Source organism: Euprymna scolopes, chromosome 6 (assembly GCF_053919585.1).
Source record: "Euprymna scolopes isolate OS-2025 chromosome 6, ASM5391958v1, whole genome shotgun sequence".
NCBI lineage: Eukaryota > Metazoa > Mollusca > Cephalopoda > Sepiida > Sepiolidae > Euprymna > Euprymna scolopes.
The window spans coordinates 136,880,057-136,907,061 of record NC_136487.1 but is presented as its reverse complement, the minus strand read 5'-3'; the positions used below and the strand labels follow the sequence as shown (position 1 = coordinate 136,907,061).

At 31.7% G+C, this 27,005-nt stretch overlaps 1 protein-coding gene across 4 annotated transcripts in view; it reads right to left on the bottom strand.

Moving 5' to 3' along the window:
- Nucleotides 1-4,562: 4,562 nt before the first annotated feature.
- LOC145277976 (tyrosine-protein phosphatase non-receptor type 2-like) overlaps nucleotides 4,563-27,005 on the bottom strand; it is a 175,083-nt gene continuing 152,640 nt past the window's right edge. For all 4 annotated transcript variants that reach the window (XM_080130111.1, XM_080130113.1, XM_080130114.1 and 1 more), the window contains 2 exons: nucleotides 8,985-9,301; nucleotides 4,563-5,165 (listed from right to left, as the gene is read on the bottom strand). In XM_080130111.1, the coding sequence (XP_079986237.1) occupies nucleotides 4,970-5,165; nucleotides 8,985-9,301 (513 nt within the window). In that variant the 3' untranslated portion in view covers nucleotides 4,563-4,969. The remainder of the gene's footprint in view (nucleotides 5,166-8,984; nucleotides 9,302-27,005) is intronic.

Genomic DNA, 27,005 nt, shown 5'->3' with positions numbered 1-27,005 from the left:
GATATGCACCCTCAGTCTTCGTTAAGACATGCATCTAGGAGAAGGAAAACTATTCTAAAAACCTGAGGTCTACTGCCTTCTGGCAGCCATTGCATCAACTGAGATTAGCAGTTGTACCATAAAGTGTAGTTGGTTCTGCACCGAGCCTTCACCATTATAAACAAGTCATCTGTGTGGATTTCTGGACAACTTAGCTGCTGTGGTGGCCTCCTTTGTCAAAATCTACAGAAGTATCATGAAAGAATGGCGGATGGACGAAAATACGAAAACCGATATTTATTTTTACTCGAAACACATTTTAATTGGAATGTAACTTTCACTTGTGCCTTATACTGTAGAAGCACCAATATTTTTTTACTCACATAATCGCTTTTGTTATGTGTGAAGCTGCGGACCTCATTATCAGGGAAGATATGAAAACAAACGTATTTGTTACTGGATGTTTAAGAAAACATTGTAAAAAATGGACAAAGAAAATTATTAAAGCTAACGAATTTAAGAAATAAGAATGAAAAAAGTTTAGAATAGTTAAAAATCATAAGAATTATAATGGAATTTAGTTCAGAAATGTTAGGACATTTTCGAAAGAGAAATTATCACAGACAATAAAAGGAGGGAATCGGTAAATAGTCTGTTTCCAGTTTAAAAAAAAAAAATTACCTCGTATAAAAAAAAAAAAGAAATCAGGATAAAAGATGGAAAAGAAATAAAATTAAAAACTAATAGAATGTTTCTGGGAAGAAAAAAATTTAGGCCAGTTAGAGAAAAAAAATTTTTTAACTGGCATGAAAATATATAGGTGATGTTATATAATGGGTTGCGAATGTAAGGGAGATAAATTCATTTCATTTTTTTTTTTTTTTTAAAACTTACTTAATAAAAAAGATTTTTTTCATGTAAAAAAAAAAAATAGCACAAAATTCTTTTGGTAAATGATATGTCCTACAAAAGGAAGACATTTGTTTGAAGTAGCTGAGTGATCTTGGCTACAGTGATTGAATAATAATCTAGCTAAGTCGCATGGCGGTTCTGTAGTTGGAGCCGATATATCATTCCTTAAGCAATAGGCTTACAGCATATCTTAACATCTTCCAGCTGCTCTACGAGTAAGTGGCACTTCCGGAGTTCAAGATGATCATGTAAGGAAGATAACTAGCACCAACAAGATAATTTGACGCTAAAATAATTGATCAAACAATGAAACAATTTCAAGAAAAAAAAAAAAAAAAAATCAATAAATAAAAAGTATAATCCTGGAGCTAAAAATGAAAAACAGTTCATGCAAAAAAAATAAATAAAATAAAATAAAATAAAAAAAAATAATCATATTGGGGGTAGGGGCTACATTTTTTTTTTAAATTGCCAAAGCAGTTGACAATTTATTATTGATTTTTTTTAATTATTAAATCAGAAATAAATTATGAATTTATGTATGGTATTCGTGTATTGATTTTTGTTAATATTTTTATTTATGATCGTGAGTTTATTTTTCAGTTTTGAAAGGTTACTATTTTTTTGCTCCAGTAATTTCTGGAATTATTTTCTTGTGGAGATAAAGTCTTTTTTTTTTTTTTTTTTTTTTTTTTCACTTGAAATTGCTTCATTGTTCAATAGATTATTTTAGCGTCTCAAATTATTTCAACATTTCTGAATTTTTGAGATAAAGATTGGTTATTCATATCATTTCGATTCATCGGATGACTGCATGATTTTCACAATGATTTGGTCGATGTAACCTTCGACCTTCTTTAAATAAAGGGTTCCGGTCAAAATTCTGTCCAAATTCCCAAGTACGACAAAATACACATGGAGAAGGTCAGAGGTTACATCGACCGAAACGTTGTGAAAATCACACTCAAGATGAGAAGAGAAGTGTGATGAATCCAAATAATTCAAATTATCTTAGTCTTATTTGCTTGATGCTACTTATCTCCCTTCCATAATCATCTCAAACTCCATAAGTGCCCCAGTCAGTATTTATGACTTAACAAACCAATCATATTTTTGTGAAGAGAAACTCGGATGTACTCCTATTTATTAAATTAGTAAACATTATCAACACTTAACAAACAGAAAAACTTGCCGAGTTGTCAATTTTCTTTTATAATAAACTTTGGTTTCCACACTTTTCTTTGTTAAGTCAATGTTAACATTTTTACAATAGTTATTTTTTGTTGCTTTGAGAGAATTTGAACTAAAACCAACTTTTGCCAAACTAAATCTGAAACTTAAATTAGAGTTTACCAAATTCTTTCTTTTTTTTTTTATTAACATTGCTCCGTGCCCAAGTTTTGTTTGTTAATATTTTGGCACACATATGAAAGCGGTACCTGCCCCCTTTGTAATTTTTGCTTTTTCCTTCATTTTTTTTAAGCGGATTATTTTTGAATAGTAACTAATGTACAAAAGTATAAAAAAAAAAATAAATCAATTTATGTATTGCGGACTATTCTCATCTTTCTTAGTTGTTCCTCGACATTTCAGCCAACTATTCCTCTGGCCGTCGTCAGGTGGTTTCGGCCAACTATTCTTAGTTGTGAAATGACAACTAAGAAAGATGAGGATAATAGTCCGCAATAAATAAATTAATAAATAATACTCATCTCAATAATGAATTCCAATTAAATAATATAAAAAATTCAATATTTAACATTTTTAAGAAATGCTCCATTTCTAATACAATGTACTCTTAAACAGATTCTCCATTTTGGAAGCCTCAACATTTTTTGGCTACATTTCATGAATTTAGCCTTTATAAGGCCGATTGGTCTTCAAAACATGCAATGAGCTAAATTCGCGAAATTTGCCCAAAAATGTTGATACTTCCAAAATGGGGGATTAATGGAGCGCATCTTAAAATGTTAAAAATTGGAGGGGGGTTTTTTGTATTTTTTTTTTTTGATAATCCGCTGACAAAAAAAAAAAAAAAAAAAAAAAAAAAGATTAAAGAGGGTACCGTGTCCCTACATGCGCCATTGTCTTTAATTTTTTTTTTATTAAACAAAAATTTTAAAACAAAATTAAAATCAGTTTAATAAATTGATAAACAAACGTTTAAAAAAAATTTTTTTACAAACGTCTTATTAATTCTTTAACTTAAATGAAAAAAAAAAAAATCAAAATGACCTTATTGTCAGGTTTTGTAGAAAAAGTTATCTCCCTTACAGTAACATAACATTGTATAACTACCTTATTAACTCCTTCCCAAGAGGTAAGACAGTGTGTGTGTATGCATTCACATTATATAAAGACAAAAGAAAGGGAATTATTGAAGAGGGTGACACGAGAGAGGGATGAAGGTTGATCTCAAAATAAGGATAAGAGAGGGTGGGATGATTACGATTAGGGAAAGAGAGATGAAGCTATGGGCGAGAGAGGGGGAAATTAGCAAGCTATGGGCGAGAGAGGGGGAAATTAGCAAGCTATGGGCGAGAAAGGGGGAAATTAGCAAGCTATGGGCGAGAGAGGGGGAAATTAGCAAGCTATGGGCGAGAGAGGGGGAAATTAGCAAGCTATGGGCGAGAGAGGGGGAAATTAGCAAGCTATGGGCGAGAGAGGGGGAAATTAGCAAGCTATGGGCGAGAGAGGGGGAAATTAGCAAGCTATGGGCGAGAGAGGGGGAAATTAGCAAGCTATGGGCGAGAGAGGGGGAAATTAGCAAGCTATGGGCGAGAGAGGGGGAAATTATCAAGCTATGGGCGAGAGAGGGGGAAATTAGCAAGCTATGGGCGAGAGAGGGGGAAATTAGCAAGCTATGGGCGAGAGAGGGGGAAATTAGCAAGCTATGGGCGAGAGAGGGGGAAATTAGCAAGCTATGGGCGAGAGAGGGGGAAATTAGCAAGCTATGGGCGAGAGAGGGGGAAATTAGCAAGCTATGGGCGAGAGAGGGGGAAATTAGCAAGCTATGGGCGAGAGAGGGGGAAATTAGCAAGCTATGGGCGAGAGAGGGGGAAATTAGCAAGCTATGGGCGAGAGAGGGGGAAATTAGCAAGCTATGGGCGAGAGAGGGGGAAATTAGCAAGCTATGGGCGAGAGAGGGGGAAATTAGCAAGCTATGGGCGAGAGAGGGGGAAATTAGCAAGCTCTTGGGGAGATCTCAAGATGTGGGGGAGGGAGGGAGGAATGATCTCAAGCATGGAAGGAAGGAAGAATGAGCTCAAGATATGGGGGAGGGAGGAGGGAATGATCTCAGGAGAAGGGGCAAAGAAGGGGTGGATCTCAAATAAAAATGGCCAAGAGAAAAACTAAGAGAAAATATAAAAAGTAAGAATAAGAAAAAAAATATGAAAGAAAAAATGTGGTGGTTGAGGTAAGATTGAGAGGGACAAGAAAATGGATAGGAATGGGGTAGAAAGTGCCCAAATTCAAGTGAAAACATGTCATGCCAAGAGGTCAAATTTGTATTATTTTTTTTTTTCTTAAATGAACAGGGATGGCAACAGTGAACACACCATTTTGTTTGCAGCTGAGAATTACCTGCGTATAATCTCTCATTATTTTGGTTAGTAATCAAAACAAAGAAAAAAAAAAAAAAATGAAAAAGAGCAAAGAAAAAAAGGAAAAATATTTCATAGATTTTAGTCTCAAAAAGACCAATATTTTTTTTTTTTTTTTTTTTTTTTTTAGAAGAGGGAGGGGGGTCAGTAAAAAAGGGCGGGGGGTCAACCATATTTCAGTCAGTAACAAAACTTTTTATACAAAAGGGGTTTCGTTTCTGCTATGGCAAACGACAGTCACTTATTTTGTCTGCTGGTAGAGGATGGGGAGGACACACACACACACGTGTACTGTTTGTTGTTGTTGTTGTTGTTGATATAAAAAGAAAACAGATGTAACTTTCGATTTTTTTCTTTCTTTTTAACATAACTCAGCAGTTTCGTTAATGTGAGTGCACAACAACAGAAAAAAAAATGTATATACAGATATAAGAGCATTGACTACTTTTTGTTTTTGTTTTAAAATGTCACCATTATGCTCCGTTGTTGTAGTAGCGATAAAGAAGGAGTCCTCCACCAAGTGCTAAAGCGAGACCAATGTACATTGGAGTTATGTACGTGTTACGGTTTTGCATCATTTCACATTCCCTTTGTTTTTGTTTCATCATTTCGATTTTCCGCAATGTCTCTTGCTTGCGCTCTTCACGTTTCCTACGCCGTAATAGATACCTGCAGAGAGAAAAAAAAAAATTTTTTTTTTCTTCATAAATAAATAAATACAAGTCACATCTTTTTTTTAAACATTTTGAAAGGTTAATTTGAAAATATTAGAAAACCAAATGTTAGAGAATTTTTTTGCTACTTGTACATTTTAATTAAGACGTTAAAAAATGAAAATATCGAAGATAAAAAAAGTTTAAATTGTACATATCCTCTGAAAAAAAAAAAAAAAAAATTTCACTGAATTTCATCAAGTAGTTTTTTTTTTTTTTTTTTTTTTTTTTTTACAGCAAAAAAAAACAAAAACAATTTGTTATAATACGGAGCAAAAGGTTCGATTTTTAGGAAGAAAAGCTAGTATTAAAGATGAGGAAAGAGTGTCGGCGCTATATATTGAGTTATCTCCCTGTGGCATGTTCAAAATATTCCAAAATATCTTCAACGCGCTGTCATAAAAACATGTTTTTCCACTATAAAAAAAAACAAAAAAAAACTATTGATCAAATGAAGTGAAATTTTTTTTCTGACATCTTCAGTCCAAAACGAATACAGATAACCTTTTTTCTTTTTTCGATATATTTATTTTTAAATGTCTTGATTAAACTGTACAAGTGCCCTTTTTATTATTATTATTATTGATTAAAATAATTTTTATTGTGAGACTTGTTTGTGAAATAACTTTTTCAAAGACATTTTTTCTCTTCATTTTGCTGATAGCATTAACTCCAAGGAGTTAGCCTCTCGTAGAGAGAGAAACGTAAACATCCCATGTTATAATTACTGTTATAAAGTTTGAAATCAATGTCTATTTAGAGAGAAAAAAATGTTTTTTCATAAATGTAGTCATATTTTAAAACATTTTGTAAGGTTAATTTGAAAATATTAGAAAATCAAATGTTATAGAATATTTTATTTTTTAATTGATTAAAAAAACATTTTTTGTGAGACTTTCTTGTGAAATAACTTTTTCAATGATGTTTTTTTTCTCTTCATTTTACTGATACGTTTTACTCTGAGAAGTCATCTTTGTAGAGAGAGCGTCGTAGTAAATCGTTTGAAATCGACGTGTATTTGTAATTATTGGCATGAACTTTGAATAGAAGTAACTTTATGACATTTTTGAGAACATTTCATAAACTTAATTTGAAAATTTTAGAAAACCGAAATGTCAATTTTTTTTTTCTTTTTATTTAATGATTAAAACCTTTTGTTTGATTTTTTTACACCGAGACATTTATTGTAAAAAAAAAAAAAAAAAAAAAATATATATATATATATATATATGTTTTTTTTTAAATATTTTACAATTAATATTGCCTAGAATTCTCCCCTATGAAAAAACAAAAATAAAAACATGTATGATATACATACCTGTGACAGAAAGAAAATCTTGTACACCAAAAAGTCAGGTAAATTGATTAATTTTATCTTTATAAAGAAAATCATTTTTAAGCGAATTTGAGTTTCTTCAATGTCCTCTCCTCCTCCTCCTCATATTAAGAATAGCTTTCTAAAATCTTCATTTGAAGTTATCTCCTCTTTTCCTTAAAACTGTTTTGAAAATGGCATCCTTAGATTGTCATTTTTAGTTTAGCCACAAAATTTGATTTTCTTATTAAAAAAAAAAAAATCTACTTGATTAATTTACATGATTTTTTTTTTGTACGCATTTTCTTTCCATCACAGCTACATACATAATACAGACATTTTTTTTTCCTTAACCAAGAACAACATCTACAATTCAATATCAACTCCTGAACAAGGGAAAAAAAACTTCAAACTGACCAGGACGGATTCATTTGAACTCACAATAATGAACAATTGGAATGAGCTTCCCAATTCAGTTATAAATTTAAAAGACACAAATGAGTTTAAAAAGCACACTAGACAAGCACCGATCCAGTAGGCAATACACTGTTCGACCCACGTATGAGCAATGAGACTAAAAAAAAACACCTAGATTGGAGCTGGAGTTATGAGAAGCACAGCCTTTTTCCTGCAAAAAGAAGTACTAAGGTATTATTTGGATTATTCAAACTACTATGCTCGTCTTGAATGTTATTTTTTTTACAATGTTTAATTTGATATAACCCCCAGCCTGTAACAAAAATGTGTAAGGAAAGTCCTTTAAAAAAAAAAAAAAAAAAAGAAGAATTACTGCGCCCTCTGTAGATGTATAAGGAAAAATTCAAGATGGCGCCCGACTCTCTCTTTAACACGGTAAGTTCAGGAAAAGATGTTATTAATGTTGCAGAAATTCTTTTACCATTATACACCGGTTCTGCACGGAATCCAACAACGGTAAAATATCCTCACACGGCACGAGAAGCAACAGCCACACGATTCCCCAGCCAACTCAATCCTCGCTCTTCCAACGTCTTTTTCATCACCCGCTTTTATCGTCGTTCTAGGCCGGCTAAATTTGCATATTGCGAGAATTCGTGTGACTTTGCGAGACATCATACTTTACAAAAGACGGCGGCCGCCATCTTGGTCTTTCTTTTCTATTTTTGGTCGGTAACGCTGAGCTGGTCTCGAGGTAAGTCTTTTCCCCTCGTCCGTCTCTCCCACGTACCCACACAACACGCAAACACGCGGGCGCTTATCTCCTGGATGCACGTTACAGATTTTTTTTTTTTTGTCGAACTTGATAATCTTTCTGTCAAGCATAACTTACAGCTGAATTTTATGGAGCCGTGGCATAGTGGATAAAGTAATCCTGGATATTAAAGGTTCAATCCTCAATTCAGAGTGACAATCAAAATACAGTTGTGAATTACTTAAAACTTCTACTCAGTCATGGCTGATGGAACGAGAGCATACTACTCCCATGGATTTAAGTAAAGTGTTCCATTTGAAATTCTGTGCAGATACTGAAGTTCCAACATAAAAGTTTCCCTAGTCCGACAAGATAAACCTTAATACGGCCAGAGATTACATTGACCAAAACATTGTGAAAATACCAAGATGGGAACAGTAGTTCAAATAATCAAAATATGATAACTAGCAGGACCTATGGAAATTTAACAACGGACGCTTTCATATGTAATATATTGATGTTAGCATTCTATGGATGTTCAGCATAAATGGAGACATCCTGATATTATTATAGCTCTTTCGTTCGTTTAGCGCAAAAGTATTTATCTAAGCTAGCAGGGACGCCTGGCATAGCCCAATCGTAAAATATGCTTAAATATGATATTTTAATTCATGCAGATTTTATATATATAATAAGGTTGTGATTTAAAAAATAAGATACATATTCATATGACTTGGGTGCATCAGCTTAAATCGAAACCAAAACTTATGAAGAATTCTTTATAAAATAATTTATTACAAGAAATGGAAGGCCATAACAATTAAACAACATTCACTTGAAAGAAAAAAGATGTCAGCATGGCACACAAAATAACACACGTGCTATCGTATATGTAGATATAAATGTTTAGAAGCATAAGTGTTATCGGTAATAACACATTATATAACTCTCTTCCGTTTACCTGCTTTCCAGCTGACTACAATATGTCCGTCTTCAAGTCCAATGTAAACAAGTTCTTGATTAGCCGTTCTCCTTTAAGTAATCTAATTTACACTTCTAACGATTACTATGATATTGTCCTTTTGACCACTGTACACTCTTTAACCCTTATCCTCGAGTGACCTTTGGGCCTTGATAAGTGAGGATTCCTTTGTAAAAAAAAAAAAAACATAAAAATAAAAAAAAGATGTAGGAATTTCCACAGATCCCACTAGTATTGTGATAAAACAAAAAGAAAAAAAAAAAAATTCTCAATTTGAGAATAAAGCAACATTAAGATTTTTACTAACCCTTCTTCCTCATTAGAGACTGATTCCGATGGTCCAGCGTCGTGGCTATCAAAACCGTTATCTAGAGACTCTGGCGGTCTTTTGGGAGGGAGAGGAGGTGGAGACACCTCTTCTTTACTGGCTTCTTCCTCTTCTGATGTTGAATCTGTATTTGCCTGTAATAAACAAGGTGCTGCCGGTTTTGACGACGAGTCTGTTGCTGACGTATCAGAATCTTCCTGCGAGCAGCCATTTTTAGTGGGAGACTTTTCTGGACTAGAAACATCTGGCATCAGACTTGTCGTTCTTTTCGGAGGCACGGGAGGAATTTCGGGATTCTAAAGTTTAACATAAAAAAAAAAAAAAAAATCAGCTTTATGTTACTAGCCATAAATTACAGAGCAAATCGTAAGAAAACAAAAGAGCAATTGCATAAGAAATATTTTTTATGTGTAGGGGAAAACAAATTACATAGGTAGGTCTGACACTGACAGATCTATTTACCATAATTTTTAATTAAGCACAAGGCTAATAAATTTCTGATTACGCTTGTCTGTAATCTTCTCTTGTACCCGACACTTTCACCATAATACCAATTTACTTCCCTTATTTTATCCTTAACTTCTCACATTCCATCAGCGATATTTCTGACAAAGAGGGAAGAATTGCTGTTTTCTGAGTTAGAATCTATTCCGTCTAACACACATTGTTGGCAAGATTTTTACCTTGAAGTAGTATTTTTTTTTTTTTCTTTCATCAAGTTGCTTGCTTCACATTTTGTCTGGAGCGATTTCCAAAAAATTGCTATATGGGATTGAATACTTTAAGAAAACCACAGCCATTGATGAATTTTAAATATGCGTGATGGAGTGAAATAATTAAAGCCATAAAAAAAAAAGTTCTTATCCAGAATCTCTCCTATATTATAAAACAAAAAGAAAAATCCATATGATGAATGTACCCATGACAGAACAAAAAATATCATATTCCAAAAATTACATTAATTGCTCAAGTAGTTTATTTTTTAATGAGAAAACCAAATTTTCAGAGTATCGAAGGAGTAACTGTCTGAACATCTATTAAGGAAAAACAAATAACTCAATTCAAAACTTATAAGATTTACACCGTAATGCCTATGGATTCCCATTAATTGTTCAAAAATGATTTTATTCAGAAAAATAAAACTACTTGACCAATTTATGTAATTTTTGGAATTTGATATTTTTGTTTCGTCATGGATACGTTTATCATAATGATTTACCTTTATTTTTGTTTTATAATATAAGTGAAATTCTGGATAAAAACAAGCAAAACAAAAAATAAAACAAAATATCAGGGTTAGTAAGGTCTTCACAACACTAATTTTAAACATCCCATCATTTTCTAGTTTGTTAGTTCTGAGAAGACGCAGATAAATCTCTTTATAAGAGATTGGTTTTAACACATTTTGGTACTTACTGTTGTTTTCAAAATTCAAACTCAAACGTCATAATTCAATATTTTTTTTTAATTACACAAACATTTTAGTATAATAATTTAATAACAGGTGATCATCTCCAATATAAAGTTAGATATATCTATAAGAGTGAAATTGTGTTTGTGTGTGTGTGTGTACATTTCCCTACCAAACTACTCTGTCAATTTTCAGTCTACAGACTCGAGATTTGGCATAAAGAGTATTGAGATTTGGGGGAATCTTTTTAATCAGTTTTCGGCCAGAAATTTGGCTGTCAAGGAGTCTAAGTTCAACGATTTGACCTTTGAAAACTACCAAACTCCTCTGCCAATTTTGGGTCTAAACATTTGAAACTTTAGATGTAGGTTACTTGGACATGGATCAAACTTTGATTTGAGTCAAAAACAATAAATGTTAATGAGTCAAAGTTTGACCTCTGCAGTGTCTACCAAATTACTCAGCCAATTTTTGCTTTAAACATTTGAAATTTTACATAAAGGGTATTCAGACATAGGGCAAACTTTTTAATCAGTTTTTGGTAAAAAATTTGGCTTCCAAGGTGTCAAAGTTCAAAAGATTTGACCTTTGCAGTTTCTAGTAAACTACTCAGCCAATTTTTGGTCTAAACATGTGAAATTTTACATTAAGGGCATTCAGACATGCAGCAAGCTTTTTGGGCGTTAATTTGGCTGCCAAGAGGTCAAAGTTGAAAGAGTTGACCTTTGCAGACTCTACCAAACTCTTCCGCCAATTTTGGATCTAGACACTTGAAATTTTAGATTCTAGGTTACCTGGACCTAAGTCAAACTTTTTAATATATATATATATATGCACAAAGTTATGAACAGTACATAGGGCCCAAGCAAACTCTGGCTGAACTGCTAGTATATAATAAAAGCAACAAAACTTCTAGCTACTGTTTTTGGTTCTTGTCCAGAATTTCCCTACACCAAAAAAAACAAAAATACAGAAAAATCATGACAGAACAATAATATCAGTTCCAAATATAACGTAAATTGATCAAGTAGTTTTATTATTTTTTTTAGAAAAGCAATTTTTCTTAGTAAGAGAAGAGCGACTGTCTCGTGTTGCAAATTGAAAATAATCTCAAGATACAAGAAAGATAACTCAACAATAATTCAAACTTGCAAAATTTTTGTTTCAATGTCTACAAATTTCCATTAATCCCTTAAAAATGATTTCCTTTATAAAAATAAAACTACTTCATCAATTTACATGATTTTTGGGATATGATATTTTCGTTTTGTCACAGGCACGTTCATCATACGGATTTTTCTGTATTTTTTAATATGGGGGAATTCTGGACACTAATCAACATTTTACTCCTGATTTAACTGAGCACATTTGATATCCGCAGTATTTTGAGTATATGTTATAAATTTATCTTTAACTGTCCTCATATTATGGGTTAAGTTTAATACTTGTCAATTTATACTCCACTTAAGTTTTTTTCTCTTGACTTTCTAGTCAAGATAGTTTTTTTATTTTTTTATTTTTATTTTACTTCAATTGAAATTCTCAGCAATCAAGGAGCCTCGCTACCTGGGGCTAACATTTGAACTCGATATGAGATACATAGATATTCAAATGTTCGAACATTAAAGTCCTTTATGTCCCAAACACTGAGTTAGTAAAGAACTTGAGAACATAAATTTCCTCCTCGCAATTAACCCTTTTTATATGTTGTATTATATCCAACCAAGAGACAAGAAAAGTATACAATATAACTTATTTAAATGGTCAGTTGATGAGAGAAAATTATGTTCCCGACTTCTTTATTAAGTCAGTGTTTGAGAGGTTGGTTGGTTGGTTGTTTTTGTATTATGGCATATCAAACCTTTTCGGGTTATTTAATGCTGAATCCAAAGATTTTGAAGAAAAATTTTTTTAATAGAATATATTTGTTGTTTTCACGTCGGTTTCTATTTAACCCATAGTTGGGACCCTAACAGGTACTACCACTCCGGGTCAGAGTGGACCTGGGAGCAATGGTAATTAAAGGGTGGCTCCACACTCCCCAAAGCCCACAAGCTGGGGCCTCATCACTGGATATAGTTTAAGGTCATATCCAGGACCCCCATTGAAGGACTTTTACCCTCTGCAGGGGGGCAGTCGGCGTATTCTAATGCCCCACTGACAGGGCCTCAGTGTTTGAGAGATACGTGGAGGCACTGTAGGAGTCTTGATGATGGAGAGGCTATGTAATGGCAGGAAAGACTTATGCATAGCTGCTCTCTTAGCCACACACGGTAACTGGGTGCCTTGCGGCCCCAGACTAAACTTGTAGATCTCGGAGTAGTAGGGGACCCCAGAGGTAGTGCGTTATGGCCCACCGATGTGTAGACATGCCCTGGCATACTACCAACCCCTACCCCACCGTCTTGTGGGTGCCCTTGGTTGGGCAAAGACTAGGGGAACAAACCCCAAAATCAAGCACCACTGCCTTGTGGGCCTTATCACAGCAAAAGGCTAAGAGATGGGAAGGATTTGAAATCAGAGTTCCCATCTCTTGCAGTTTTCCTTAAAAGGCTATGGAACCTCATCCAGAAAAAAAAGGCGTAGTAGTGGACATGATAGGGCGACTTTACCTCACTGAGATTACTTTCTGCCTCCTCTGCCGCCAGTGGTCGCAGGTTCACTCCACTGGACATGAGCATTGGAGGTTCAGAGGGTATCTATCTGATGTGCAACAGATATTACACCTAAACTGCACAAGCAAGTTTGGAGCCAAGGTGGAAAGTCCTATGGTGATGGAGTAAAACTACGCCAACACCGAGGGATAAAGCACTGAGACCCCAACTAGTCATCGTCAAGATTGACGGACTGCATGATGATGTTTGAGAGATAAGAGAGAACTTGAATGGAATATGCAAATATCTACGTATTTCAAATAGAGATCAAGTGTTAGCCCCAGGGAGGGGGACCCTTGATTTCTGAGAACTTTGAAGTAAAGAGCATTATATATATTACACACACATATTGATAAGCATATTATCTTATGTAGTCATAAGGAGATAACGATTTAGAGAGCTTGTTCTTTTTCTTACCCAACAATTGTCTAAAAAGCTGTTATGTTTACTTTGCTCTGAACAATGATTCAACAAAAACAATGACAACGGTTGAAAAAGATAAATTACTTTTTCTTTCAATAAAAAAAGACAAAAAAAAAAGACAAAAAAAAAAGACAAAAAAAAAGACAAAAAAAAAAAAGACAAAAAAAAAGACAAAAAAAAAGACAAAAAAAAGACAAAAAAAAAGACAAAAAAAAAAGACAAAAAAAAAAGACAAAAAAAAAGACAAAAAAAAAAGACAAAAAAAAAAAAGACAAAAAAAAAAGACAAAAAAAAAGACAAAAAAAAAAGACAAAAAAAAAAGACAAAAAAAAAAGACAAAAAAAAAAGACAAAAAAAAAAAAAGACAAGTTGGTTATAGTAAGCTAATTTACTTCCTAACTTTTGGTGTGGCTGTTACCGGAAGCGGTGACAAGGCAAATCAGTTCCTTCAATTTTATTGCTCTTCAGTATATAAGAAAATGACATTGAAAATCATACAATAAAAATTAAAATTATACAGATAAAAACAACATAGTTAATCCTCATTTGCACTTTTAATAACAAAATTAAAAAATAAGCTTTTATTTTATTTGAAATTTTATAAGAAATATGTTTATGCAATTATAAAAAAAAACGATTTTTTTTTTTTAAATTTAAAAAATAATGTATATATTTGAATTCATACATGTTTATGAAAGCATAAAAATAAAATTATTGAAACCAAAATAATTTCCAACATCATAAAAAAACATTTTAATACATAATATTCTCAAAATAGTTTTAAAAGATTTTTAAAAAAGTGTTTTCAATAATTCATAAAAAAAAACTAATTTTAATAATTCTTAATTAAAATAGGACTGAGAAAACTTCAATGATTATTAAATGAAAAACGAAAAAACGAAAAAAACGAAAAAAAAAAAACGAAAAAACGAAAAAAACGAGAAAAAAAAAAACGAAAAAAAAAAAAAAAAAGTACATGCACAGGGGAGATATGGGCATGAGAGAAAAAAAAAAAAAAAAAAAAAAAAAAAAGCAATGGAACTAATCACTGCCTCCAATAGCAGCCACACCGGAAGTTAGGAAGTGCGTTAGTTGACTATAACCAAAATGCTATATAATTTAAAACTGAAGAAAGATGATAACTGAAAACGAAAGAAGTCTTTGTTGTATTGGTTTTGAAACATTACCTGTTGTAGTGAGCGTCCTGTTCGCTTCCATAAATGAAGATTATACATTTTTGGGTAATTAACAATAATTAAAATAATTGAAAATTATAAGCTTTTTTTTTTTTTTTTTTTAATCTTAAATTTTTCATAATAAAATACCATTTTCAGAAATGACCAGAATTGTGCCATTTTTTTTAAAACACTTCTTTAGAATTTGAATCAAACAGATTTTTTTTCTTTTTTTTTTTAAAAACCTAACCTAGGTTAAGTTTAGCAAAAGTCCCATCAACACCTCTTCCAAGTCGGCACTGCTTGATTTGAGTGACAAGAAGTCCAGGAAGGCTGGAAACAATGCCAAGATAAGAGAGCGCATATAGTGCTCGATATTCCCAAAATGGTCACCCATTTTAGTACTGACCAGGTTCAATGTCGCTTGATCCGACGGAAATCAGTGTGTCAACATGGCTATGCTGTATATCTATGGGTGAATAATTGTCAATTTATATTCTACTTGAGTCTTTTCTTTTGACTAATCATATGTCCTCCTCATGCGATCAAGTGCATTTCTCTTGTTGGGATATTTTTTTTTTAGCAATGTTTACGGAATTTTGGAATTTATGATTCTCCTTCCTTAAGGAACCTTTGTCCATTCTTTATTCCACTAATGTGTGACTGTCTCTAATATTTATTTGTCTGATGATTTGTGTGATGGTAACATTAGCTATATGCATAATGACACACTTCCAAGACAAGAAAATTAATTGTTCAGCTACACATGGATGGTTCAGGGTATAGAAAAATTTCAACAATGTTGAATATCTCAATTTCGACCGTCGGCGATACGATTCATAGATGGAAGTTCTACCAGTGCACTTCAAATTTGCCACATTCAGGGTGTCCTTCCAAAATTTCTAACCGTATGGCTCAACGTTTGGTTTGTGAATTGAAGAAGGGTCCATGAATAACTCGTTCTGAACTCCAGAAAACATTAGAAGCATTTGGGACACCGGTATGCAAGAATACAATTAGGACAGTTCTTTGAAAGAGAAGATTCCAATCGTGGAAACCAAGAAAAACTTGTTTGTTAAAGCCGATTCATGTTAAGAATCGTCTGAAATTTGCCAAAAAACATTTGAAGAAACCTTCAAGTTTTTGGGATAAAATATGGTTAGACGAAACGAAAATTGAGTTATTTGGTCGAAAGTAAGTCATGTATAGAGACAGAAGAACTTGACGTTTGACCCCAAAAAATACCATCTCTACAGGGAAGTTTCAAGGTGAAAGTATAATGGTTTGGGGTTGTTTCTTTTCAGCCAGCCTTGGAAAACTTCACATCATAGAAGGGAAAATGGATTCTCAAATGTATTAGGCTATACTTGACGATAATCTTCCAAAGTCTGCAGAGGATTTGAACTTACCTAATGGTTGGATATTTCAGCAGGACAACAATCCCAAGCACACGGCTAAGGCAACTGCTGCATGGTTTCAGGAGAAGGAAATAAAGGTATTAGGATGGCCAAGTCAATCACCTGACCTCAACCCAACTGAAAATGTGTGGCGAGACTTGAAGGTGATGGTACAAAAGAGATCCGAGGAATTTGACAAAACTTAAACGAATCAGCCAAGAAAACTGGGATAAAATTCCAGTTAACATTCGTAACAATGTTGTAAGGAAGTATCCCAAACGTTTGAAAGCTGTTATGGTGAATAAAAGCCATATTACTAAATACTAATACTATTTTTTCTTTGGGTTGGATACTTTTTGAACCTTAGATATGAAATTTATGTAACTATCTAGTGAATGCGTAATTATATAAGATTTTTGATACGAGATTTGTATTTATCATCCAACAATATATTAGAATAGCATTTTGTTTTTGTGTAATAAAAATAAATTAACTTTTTACTTTGTGCCAGATACTTATTGCACCCACTGTGTGTGTGTGTGTTCAGTTCAAATTCTGTAGAAGCACCATGTTTTTTTTTTATTATTTAAAAAGCTTCTGATGTTCAATTATTTATATATTTCAAACTCATAAATGCTTGCACTTGAATGGTATATCTCTTTAATAAGATGATTATTTTATGAGCACATAAATTTTTTTTTTTTTTTTTTTTTTTACAAAGGCATCACCACATTATCAAGGCCCAGAGGCCACTCAAGGATAAGGGTTAAAGAGTGTACAGTAGAAGTTGGTCAATATAGTAATCATTAGTAATGAAAATTTGGTAAATTTAATAACTTATATGGAACGGCTCATCAAGAACTTATTTACTTTAGACTTGAACAAAACCATATTGTAGTCAGCCGGAAAGCAGGAAAACGGAAGACAATTCCACAGGCGTGCAGTTCTAAGAAAGAAGCTTTGTTCATGGAATCTACGTTTAGGTTTAGGCACAGATAAAGAGTGGGGGAAATTATTGATAGTGTTTACAGCTAGACGAGTGTTTCTTGTGAAAGTTTGGCGAGGGGGGACCATAGATTGAAGCTCAGTTGAACACTTTCCATGAAAATAACGATACATCAGAGACAAACTCGCAACATCTCTTCTGTGAGATAGAGGTTGCAAGGAGGAGAAAAGGACATCTCCTACGAGGCTACGAAGTCTATTTTGAACTCTATCAAGGCAGGACAAGTTCTTTCTAGCAGCTCCTGCCCAGATGTGGCAACAGTATTCCATCCTTGGACGTACCTGGCTCTTATATAGATAGAGAATAGCATCAGCAGTGAGATATCTACTGGATCGATAGAAAGATCCCACCATTTTTCCAGCGGCCTTGGCAACAGATTTGATATACGTGTTCCATTTAAGATCAGGAGTAATGGTCAAGCCCAGAAGCTTGTCAAAACTTGAGGCCTCCTGAAGACGAGAGCCATTCATTTCAATTGATGACAAATGTGGATTAGAATGTTGATGATGTAAAGAGAGAAGCTTGGTTTTAGATGCATTAAAAGTAACCAGCCACTCCTTTCCCCATTGTACTACGTGCTCAAGATCAGAGGAGAGAGAATTGGAGAGAACTTGCTCGTTTACTGTCTTAGATGTGGTACCATAAATGGTAGTGTCGTCAGCATAAATGTCTACAAATGATGTAAGGATATGATTTGGAAGATCATTAATGTAGATCAGGAAAAGAGTTGGGCCCAGGATGGATCCCTGAGGGACACCGGCATTAATATTGTGAGCTTCTGATTTTTGCCCCTCAACTACTACTCTTATGAATCTATCAGAAAGAAATGATTTAATAATTGAGAAGACTTTTCCAGCTATACCATATACATATAGTTTTATTTCAACATAAATGTAATATGGAAAAAATATAGAAACTAACAAAATGTACCCTTAATTTTTTATTCTTGTCCCGAATTCCACCTATATAAAAAATAAAAAAAAAAATTAAAGAAATCTTTGCATGATGTACATACTCATGACGAAAAAGCACAAATTGATCAAGTAGTTTTATTTTATTTTTAAACTAGCACAGTCCAGACCTTAACCTTTGACCTTGGAGAATAGTGTGTACAATTCCTAGGTCGGCAATCATCATCATCATGTCATGTTTTGTCATGACCTGTCCAGTACTGTGAGCTGTAGGAGTGTTTTACACACACGAATGCTCCTACTTGATAGATTGATAGATAAGAAAATCATATTTTATGGGTAACAGAAAAGCAGCTGTTTTGTCCGCCATTTTGAAAACAATCCAAGAAAAAAAAAAAAACAAAGTAACCTAATAATTCAAAACTTGCAAGATTTATGTTGTAATGCCTACAAATTCCCATTAATCGCTTTAAAATAATTTTCTCATTTAAAAATACAACTACTTCATCAATTTACATAATTTTTTTACAATACAATATTTTCATTTTGTCATGAGTACATACATCATACAAATTTTTCTTTGTTTTTTTAATTTCTTAATATTGGTGGAATTCTGGACAAAAACCAATTATTTTTGCAACATGTTTATTGAAGCTCAATGTTAGGTTAGAAGCTGATGCAGTCACTGCACCTAGTTTCACTGACAAATTTTCAAAAAATGAAAAATGTTTGTGCATAACAGTCATATATATATATATATATATATGACTGTTATACACGGACATTATATATATATATATATAAAATGACGTGTGTATGTATGTGTATATATATATATATATATATATATATATATATACATACACACAAACTTAGCCCAATCTAATTATAAATTTATTTAAACCTTTTATGAGCACTCTCAAATGAGGTGAGCTAGTCAGATTCGCAACTAACTTCTGTGAACCTAACTAGCTCGCCTCATTTGAAAACGCCCATACAGGGTTGAAATAAATTTAGAATTAGATTAGATTAAGTTCGCATTTTTTCTTTTAACCCTTATATATTAGTACAATACTATTTTCATGGTAAGTTGTATTCTATTCCCAAAGGAAATCATCAGGCTAAAAAATATCTTCATTCTATTGTCTAATTAGATGACAATTTCACAGTAATAATGTGATACTTATAATTTTAAAGTTTTATTTTTTATTCATTAAAATGTTTTTAAATTCTAAGCCCTAGTTTACATATACACAAAGAACCGAGTTTTACCATATGTATATATCCTCTTACTTTTACTTATATATATATATATATACACACACATACATACACACACACGGTCCGTCCGTTGGAACAACAAAGACCATCTGATATCATCTAGGGATGATAGAGGATTTGCACTGGGAGTTAGTTTAAACTGAAGCTGGTTTGCACAGAACCAACCTCACTCTCTCGTTCCAACCAGCCTGATCCAGTGGCAGGACAGGGTGGAGACAGTTTGAAAAGATACATTGAAGGTCGGCGGTTACCTCGACCGAAATATTGTGAAAATAACACTCAAGATGAGAACAGTAGTCCAAAGAATTCAAAGAATAAAATCTCAAAGATCCAGAAACATACAATGGCTTTGAGAAACTGAGCTTTAATTATAATGTATACTGTTCAAACTCAAATTGTGTGCATCTTCTGTTTTTTTTGGGGGGGGGGGCATATTGCTAGTGGTAAGCTCAAGAAAGGACAGTTCTTTTAATAATTTAGGAGAAAATTTAAGTTTAATTTTATTCTGATTTAAATCTATTTCAAAATAACACTTACGTCTGCCATGTTGATTGCAGAACTTTTTCAGCATGTCAGCGCAGTTAATAATGCCAAAATGTTTCTTGAACGACACAGAAGGATTTCTATCAATTTTGTGACACATTTCAGAGATAACGAAATGGAAAATGAAAAACATAAAACACACGTCCTTCCTGAACTCTAGCATGGATGTCAAAAAAAAAAGTTACATTGAAATGAAATAATCTTGTATATACTTGTTAATAACTATGAGTGGCAAAAAATTCATCATTGTCTGGCTTTTTTTTTTTTTTTTTTTTTTTGTTGGTCAGCCATTTTGTATGCAAGAGTTCAACTTTAAAGAATCCTTAAAGATCAACTTTGCAGCTGCTTAAAAATCTTTAAAAAAAATCTTAAACACCAGCAAATACAAAATACAGATTTTCATAATTCACACATTCTTGTGAATCACTAAGATTACAGCAGATTAGGAAAAAGAGGTTCTTATTTAGAATTCAACCTAACTTACTAAAAAAATTTTTAAAAATGTACAAAAAATCTTTCACAGAACAACGACGTCATATTCCAAAAATCACAAATTGCTTGAGTAGTTTTATTTTTAACTAAGATCAAATTTTATGAGCAAGCAAAAAAGGGCCATTTTGCATTGCCATCTTGGGGCAAATATGGGGGAAGGCAGATAACTTCACAATGATTCAAACGCGCAAGATTAGCCTTGTGATGCTACTGATTTCCCATTTATACTTTTAAATCGTTTAAAAATGATTTTCGGTATAAAAATAAAACCTGATCATTTGACGTGACTTTTGGAATATGACATTTCTGTTCCATGATGGGTACATACATTATAAAAATTTTTTTAGTAGTTATGTTCTTTTTTGCTTTTTTATTTTGGCTGAATTCTAAATAAGAACTGGAAAAAAGAATAAATACATTTTTAGAGATACAATTGTAATGAATTATATCAGCTGAAAAATTGATTTTTTTTAAGTTATTAAATTTAGTTACAGTTCACTAATCTAATATTTTCAAAGTAAATAATTTTTGGTTCTTTCCAGATTTACTCCTATATATATATATATATATATATATATATATATATATATATATATATATAATAGAGAAAAATTTGATGTATATACTCGTGATGAAATGAAAAAATCATATTCCAAAAATCATATGAATTGAATTTTTAGGGGATTTTTTCAAAATGGTGGTCACTCATTCGATACTCTTATATTAAATTGTTTTCAAAATAGCGATAAAGATAGTCAATCTTGTTACCCATAAAATTACTTGCTCAATTTAAGGAATATGATATTTATTTCGTCATGAGCGTGTATAACAGTTTTTTCTTCAGTTTATATATAGTTAATATAGGGATAATTCTGGATGTGAACCTAATTTTCTAAAAATAAAAAAATTCCCAAAAATTGTTTTTCAGAATAAAAATTTCTAAAAAATAAATAAAACAAACAAAATTTTCTAAGAAATAATCTATCAATTTAAAAAAGTGAAACCAATGTTGAATTGCTATTTTTAATTTTCTACATATGACCTTCAAAATTATGTGCAAAATAATGGAACTACAAGATTTGAAAAGGTGCAAAGAATTTCATGAAGCAAACTATCAAAAAGTGCCCAGAAATTTAGAAAATAATTTGTGTGGGAAAACACACACGTACACATATATATCCATATATATTTCTTACAAATTGGAATAAATATTTTGATTTAGTATTAGATTTAGATAGATGAAATTGAAGTTCTTAAAGGTTGCTCGATAGTGCAATACTGGACCTATAAATAATTTTTACGATGAACCACTTCACTAGGAACAGACAGGCATTTTTATGTTCAAAAATGTCACAATTTTATTATCAATATTTGCGTACAATTGTTTCAACCCATTACTGGTATTTATATACATAATTCTCAACATATCTTTTACACCAGCAGGGCACTCCTCAGTGCAAAATATGCATGGAAACCAAAAATAAGCAAGGGTCATATCAACCTACAGACAGCCCTTCTCACCAATTACCCAATAGCCACAATTTTGAAAGTTCATTATCATTCAAACACTGCAGTGTTTGAATTTATGGTTAAGTAGCACTTTTAGTCATTTAGAACAGCTTTAAAGCTTTAGCGATCACTCATTTTTCGACCAAATTTCAAATTATTACAGTTTATAGATCACCTTCTCAGCTATATTGTGATTTTCAATTTTCGTTCAGTAAAACAAAAGTTATGAATTTTCTGGTGTTCAAGATTTTATTTATGGTATTGCAGCATTAAGAATTTTTTTTTTTTAATTCAATTTATAACATTATATATATTAAATTCAATTTATAACATTATATAATCAATTCTTAATGCTGCAATATTTTAAGTTATAAATTTACTATATTTTTTACTAGAAAATCTTGTCCTTTTCTTTTCCAGTTTTAACAACTAGTCCTTTACTTTTCCATGTTTAAGCTTAACCATATTACTTTTCATGCTCGCATTTTTCTATTGTAATAACATATATATTTCCCCCAAAACCCCTGGCCTTGATGGAGAGGAAACTAAAACTTGCTGCTATGGTTTCGAATGATCTGAAATAACAGCAAGGGGAGACTTGATTCCAAATATTACTCATGTGTTATATCTTCCCTCTTTTAGAAATAGGGTACGATTATGAATATCTCCAGTATCAAATAATCCTTATACACTGAAATTTACTTTATGTATGAAAACCAAAGAGGAGAGATATAACACATGAGAAATATTTGGAATCAAATCTCCCCTTGCTGTTATTTCAGATCAATTGAAACCATAGCAGCAATTATTAGTATCATGTCCATTAAATCCAAAGGTTTTGGAGAAATATCAGATATTTTGTAATTCATATGCAAAACTAGGAAAAAAAATGACTTGAAACATTTTATAGCTGTAAAAACGTACCAAAATTGGCTCTGGATAATGGATGATTCCCTTAATGTGTGCCCTTAAGGGTAAATGTCACATAGCCCACTACACAATTCAGGTCATTACCTTTCCAACGAGCTTTCATTCGTGAAATTCTGATCAATAGTCGCTGAGATTTTAGAATTTATAAAATTGCCAAAAAAAGTGGTATTTCAATGGATACATCTACACTGGTAGCCAAATTGAATATTGAAATGCTCATATCTTTTGTTCTACGGGAAGAAACTACATGAAAATTTGCAGGCTTTTCAAAGATAATACTATTCCAGGGTTAAAATTTTCTGACAATTGGTAAAAAAGAACCTATGTTTTCAAACCAATAATATATGCCCAAATTTGCCTACATTTGTATATATAGTGTTCGCAGGCCAGCTTCAGTTTTGCTGCTTCAGCTGTCTCCCGTGGGGTTTCCAGGCCACTAATATATGAGTCTCCCTTCCTCTGCAACTTTAGACTGCTATTGGTCAGCATTTGGTTGAGAATTCTTGTTGTGCCAATCAGTATTCACTAGAGTGGTTGGAGGTATTTTGTAGAGTGTATTTCAACAATCATTTTTAAATTTTGGAACCTGTCTATCGCAATTCAAAAACATTTTTGCACCGGCAGAAAGAATTGATAAAAACGTTAAATCTCTTTGGGGAACTTAGCCCAACCCTAACCCCCATTCTCTTTTTTTTTTCCTTCCATGCGGCGCCATTTTAGTTGCCTTATACTTGTTTATTGGATCAAACTATTTTAATCGTCTTTTGACGCCTTAAATATAAAAAAAATCCCCCCCCATGGCTTTTTATTTTCACCATTAATACTATTTTTTCATTGCAATCGATTTTTCTACTGATGTAATGATAGCCGAAAGAGCTCTAGAGAGATTTCAGCCAATGTTTAAATGTGTGTATAAATGTACCTTCAAACATTTATTTTTATATATATATATATATATATATATATATATATATATATATATATATATACATACATATAGCCTCATCACATAACATGTGTCATATAAGTAATTATCCATTACCTAGATTTTCCATATATACTATTTCACTATTTATATGAAAAATCTAGATAATGGATGATTATATGACACATAATATATTTTAGAAAAAGATTTCTATATACAAAAAAATTGATGTCTGTAATAATAATTCGATATCAATTGAATTAAATACATTATCAATATAAATCAACTTTAAATAACAATCAAATAGAACACTTAAAACAATTATCGATATAAACAATAACTAACACAGCTACTTAATAAAATCGATTTTCCTTAGTGTAATATATAAATGAGATTATCTCTTGGGTGTATATTTGGGGCAGATGGGGCTTAAAAAAAAAAAAAAAAAAAAAAATCCAAAATTGTGAATGTATTGGAATGTGACCCTTATTTTTTATTTTTTTTTAATGCATATTTTGTGCTAAAGAGAGCCCTAGTGGTAATAAGTAGATAACACATGCTGAGAACTATTATATATTTATATACCAGTAATGGGCCAAGTGTACGCATATATTGCTAATAAAACTGTAATCATTTTGAAATTAGTATAAAAATGTGTCTGTTCCTGAAGTAGTTCATCATTATATATATTTATGATGGATTCTCATTGTGTTCAATGCCTATGGGCCATAAATTTGCTGTTTTACTCTGTGTGTGACACAAAACCGGCCCTGCTTCCATAAACAAAACCGCATGACTCACAAGTGACAGGTATAGCAGGCGCAGTTCTAATTTGTGCTATATGTAGATTAGTTTGATAATCTTGTGTTTACATTAGCGTTAATTCCTGCAGTATATTTTGTCTGCCATAGCCGAGGCATAATTTTCAAGTTTTTTTTATAATCTATATATATATATATATAAAAATGTACTTGTCCGTTTGTTCCTAACAAATAATTTAAAGAATTACTTTAATGATTGCTTTGAAATTTTGCTATAGCATTTTAATCGCATACATGCATGTTTTTATATACTCAATATTAAAAAAAATTTTTTTTTGAAGTTAATGTTTCTTGAGACTACTGATCTACAATGAATGCCACACGTTTTCAGTCATGTTTTGTTTCCCCACCCTTTTCGTAACATTCTCTTTTGGTGGCCTTCAACTACAGACATTCTTTTAAAAGACTTGTTTTTGTGTTTTTCTTTTATTGAATTATTGGTCGATAAAACATTAAACTTTCATGTAAAAAAAAAAATATATCGGTATAATGTACTATTTTAATAATTTTTTAAATAGTTTAGAATACTCACATTGGCTCTTTGGATTGGTTGGTTGGTTGTTTTTGTTTTACGGCATATCAACCCTTTTTGGGTTATTTAATGCCGAATCCAAAGATTTTGAAGAAAAATTTTTTTTTTAATAGAATATATTTGTTGTTTTTACGTCGGTTTCTATTTAACCCATAGTTGGGACCCTAACAGGTACTACCACTCTGGGTCAGAGTGGACCTGGGAACAATGGTAATTGAAGGGTGGCTCCACACTCCCCAAAGCCCACCAGCTGGGGTCTCACCACTGGATATAGTTTAAGGTCATATCAAGGACCTGCCTCTTTGGAAGAGATTCATGTTTGCATACAAGAATTTTGGATGCTAAAACCAACGCTGCTTCAAAGTTCAAAGCATTAATAACAAAATAAACTTCCGTTTTAACATCACAAAAAAAAAAAAAAAAAAACTAAATAAAACAGGAAAATTCTATGACAATTGCCGAAAATTTGTAAATTTTCATTGAACAAAACATCCGAGGAATTGTAATAAAAAAAAAGAAGCAACTACTTTTTTTTTTCCCACAACAAAAATTAATTTTTTTCAACTACATTTAATGTAACAAAGTTTACAACATTACTGACAAAAACTGTAAACTCTAAAACTACAAAGGAAAACGCAATGAACTAAATATGTTCGTTTACTGTTCTGAATATAATGCATGTAATTGTTTTCCAAAATGAATGTTTACTAACATATTCTTTTTAAATATATTTATTTATAGACACATTTTCAGTATTGAATGAATGCAGGATATCCATAACCTGTTTTTAAATAATTATGTTTACTTAATTTTCTGAATGTATTGTATATAATTTATTTTAAGTTCATTTAGAATTTTTTTCATGTTTATCATACTAACGTAATTAGGCGCATTAAAAATATTTGACATTAAACATTAATTTGATAAAAATATTTTTTCAAATATTATCATATTTGAAAGCAATATTTTTTTTCTCAAAAAAAAAAAAAAAAAAAAAAAAAAAAGTGGAAGAATAAGCGTATTTATTTGTACAAAAAACGGTGCAAGTTCATAATTGTACTTAAAAAAAAAAAAATACAGAAAAATCTTTGTGATGTACGTACTCCTCATGGAACGAAATTGTCATATTTCAAAAAAAAAAAAAAAAAAAATACATAAATTGATCAAATACTTTTTTTTTTTTTTACTAAAAAAAAAAAAAAAAAATTATCAAAATTTTTAGTAAAAAAAAAAAAAAAATTTACAATTTTTAGTGATTTTACCCTAACACTTTTGAATACGTGGCTGGTTACACTTCGAATTGAGTCATCTTCCTCTTATTTTACTGGATTTCATCATGGCAGATGAAAACACGACTCACTTAGTCATAAAATTTGATTTTGTTGAATAAAAAAAAATCTACTTGATCAAATTACGTGATTTTTTAATATTACATTTTCGTTGACTAGTACGTACATCCTACAGATATTTCTGTATTTTTTTTTACTTTTAACTGCCGCCATAAGTGCAATTCTAAACTTGCACTAAAACAACAGTGTGATAAACTATTCCCTTTTTTAAAACTTATCCTAAAACATTTTTTTTTTCTTTAATGAATTATTATCTCCTATTAAATTTGTCTTTTCATTAAATATTTTTTCAATTCTGATTTTAATAGATTTACAGATCTTCTTTTGGGAGAGGCTTATGCCTGTTACTCCAGCTTTGTAGTCTGAATTTCGGTGGGTTTAAACGACCTCATTTAAAAAGTTTTCTTCTCATTTTTTTTATCAATATATTATCTATAAGTATAAGCATTCTTACAAATAAATAAATAAATAAAAATCTACTAAATTTAATTAAAATTTTTCCAGTGGGTGCTCACATACATGTCTACATACATGTCTATCAATCATGCATATTTTTTGTTTTTGTCTTTGGTAAACATCAAGGGTTTAAAATTTTTACTATCTTTCTTAGTTAAAATGCTCCGCAGAATATCAGACATAGG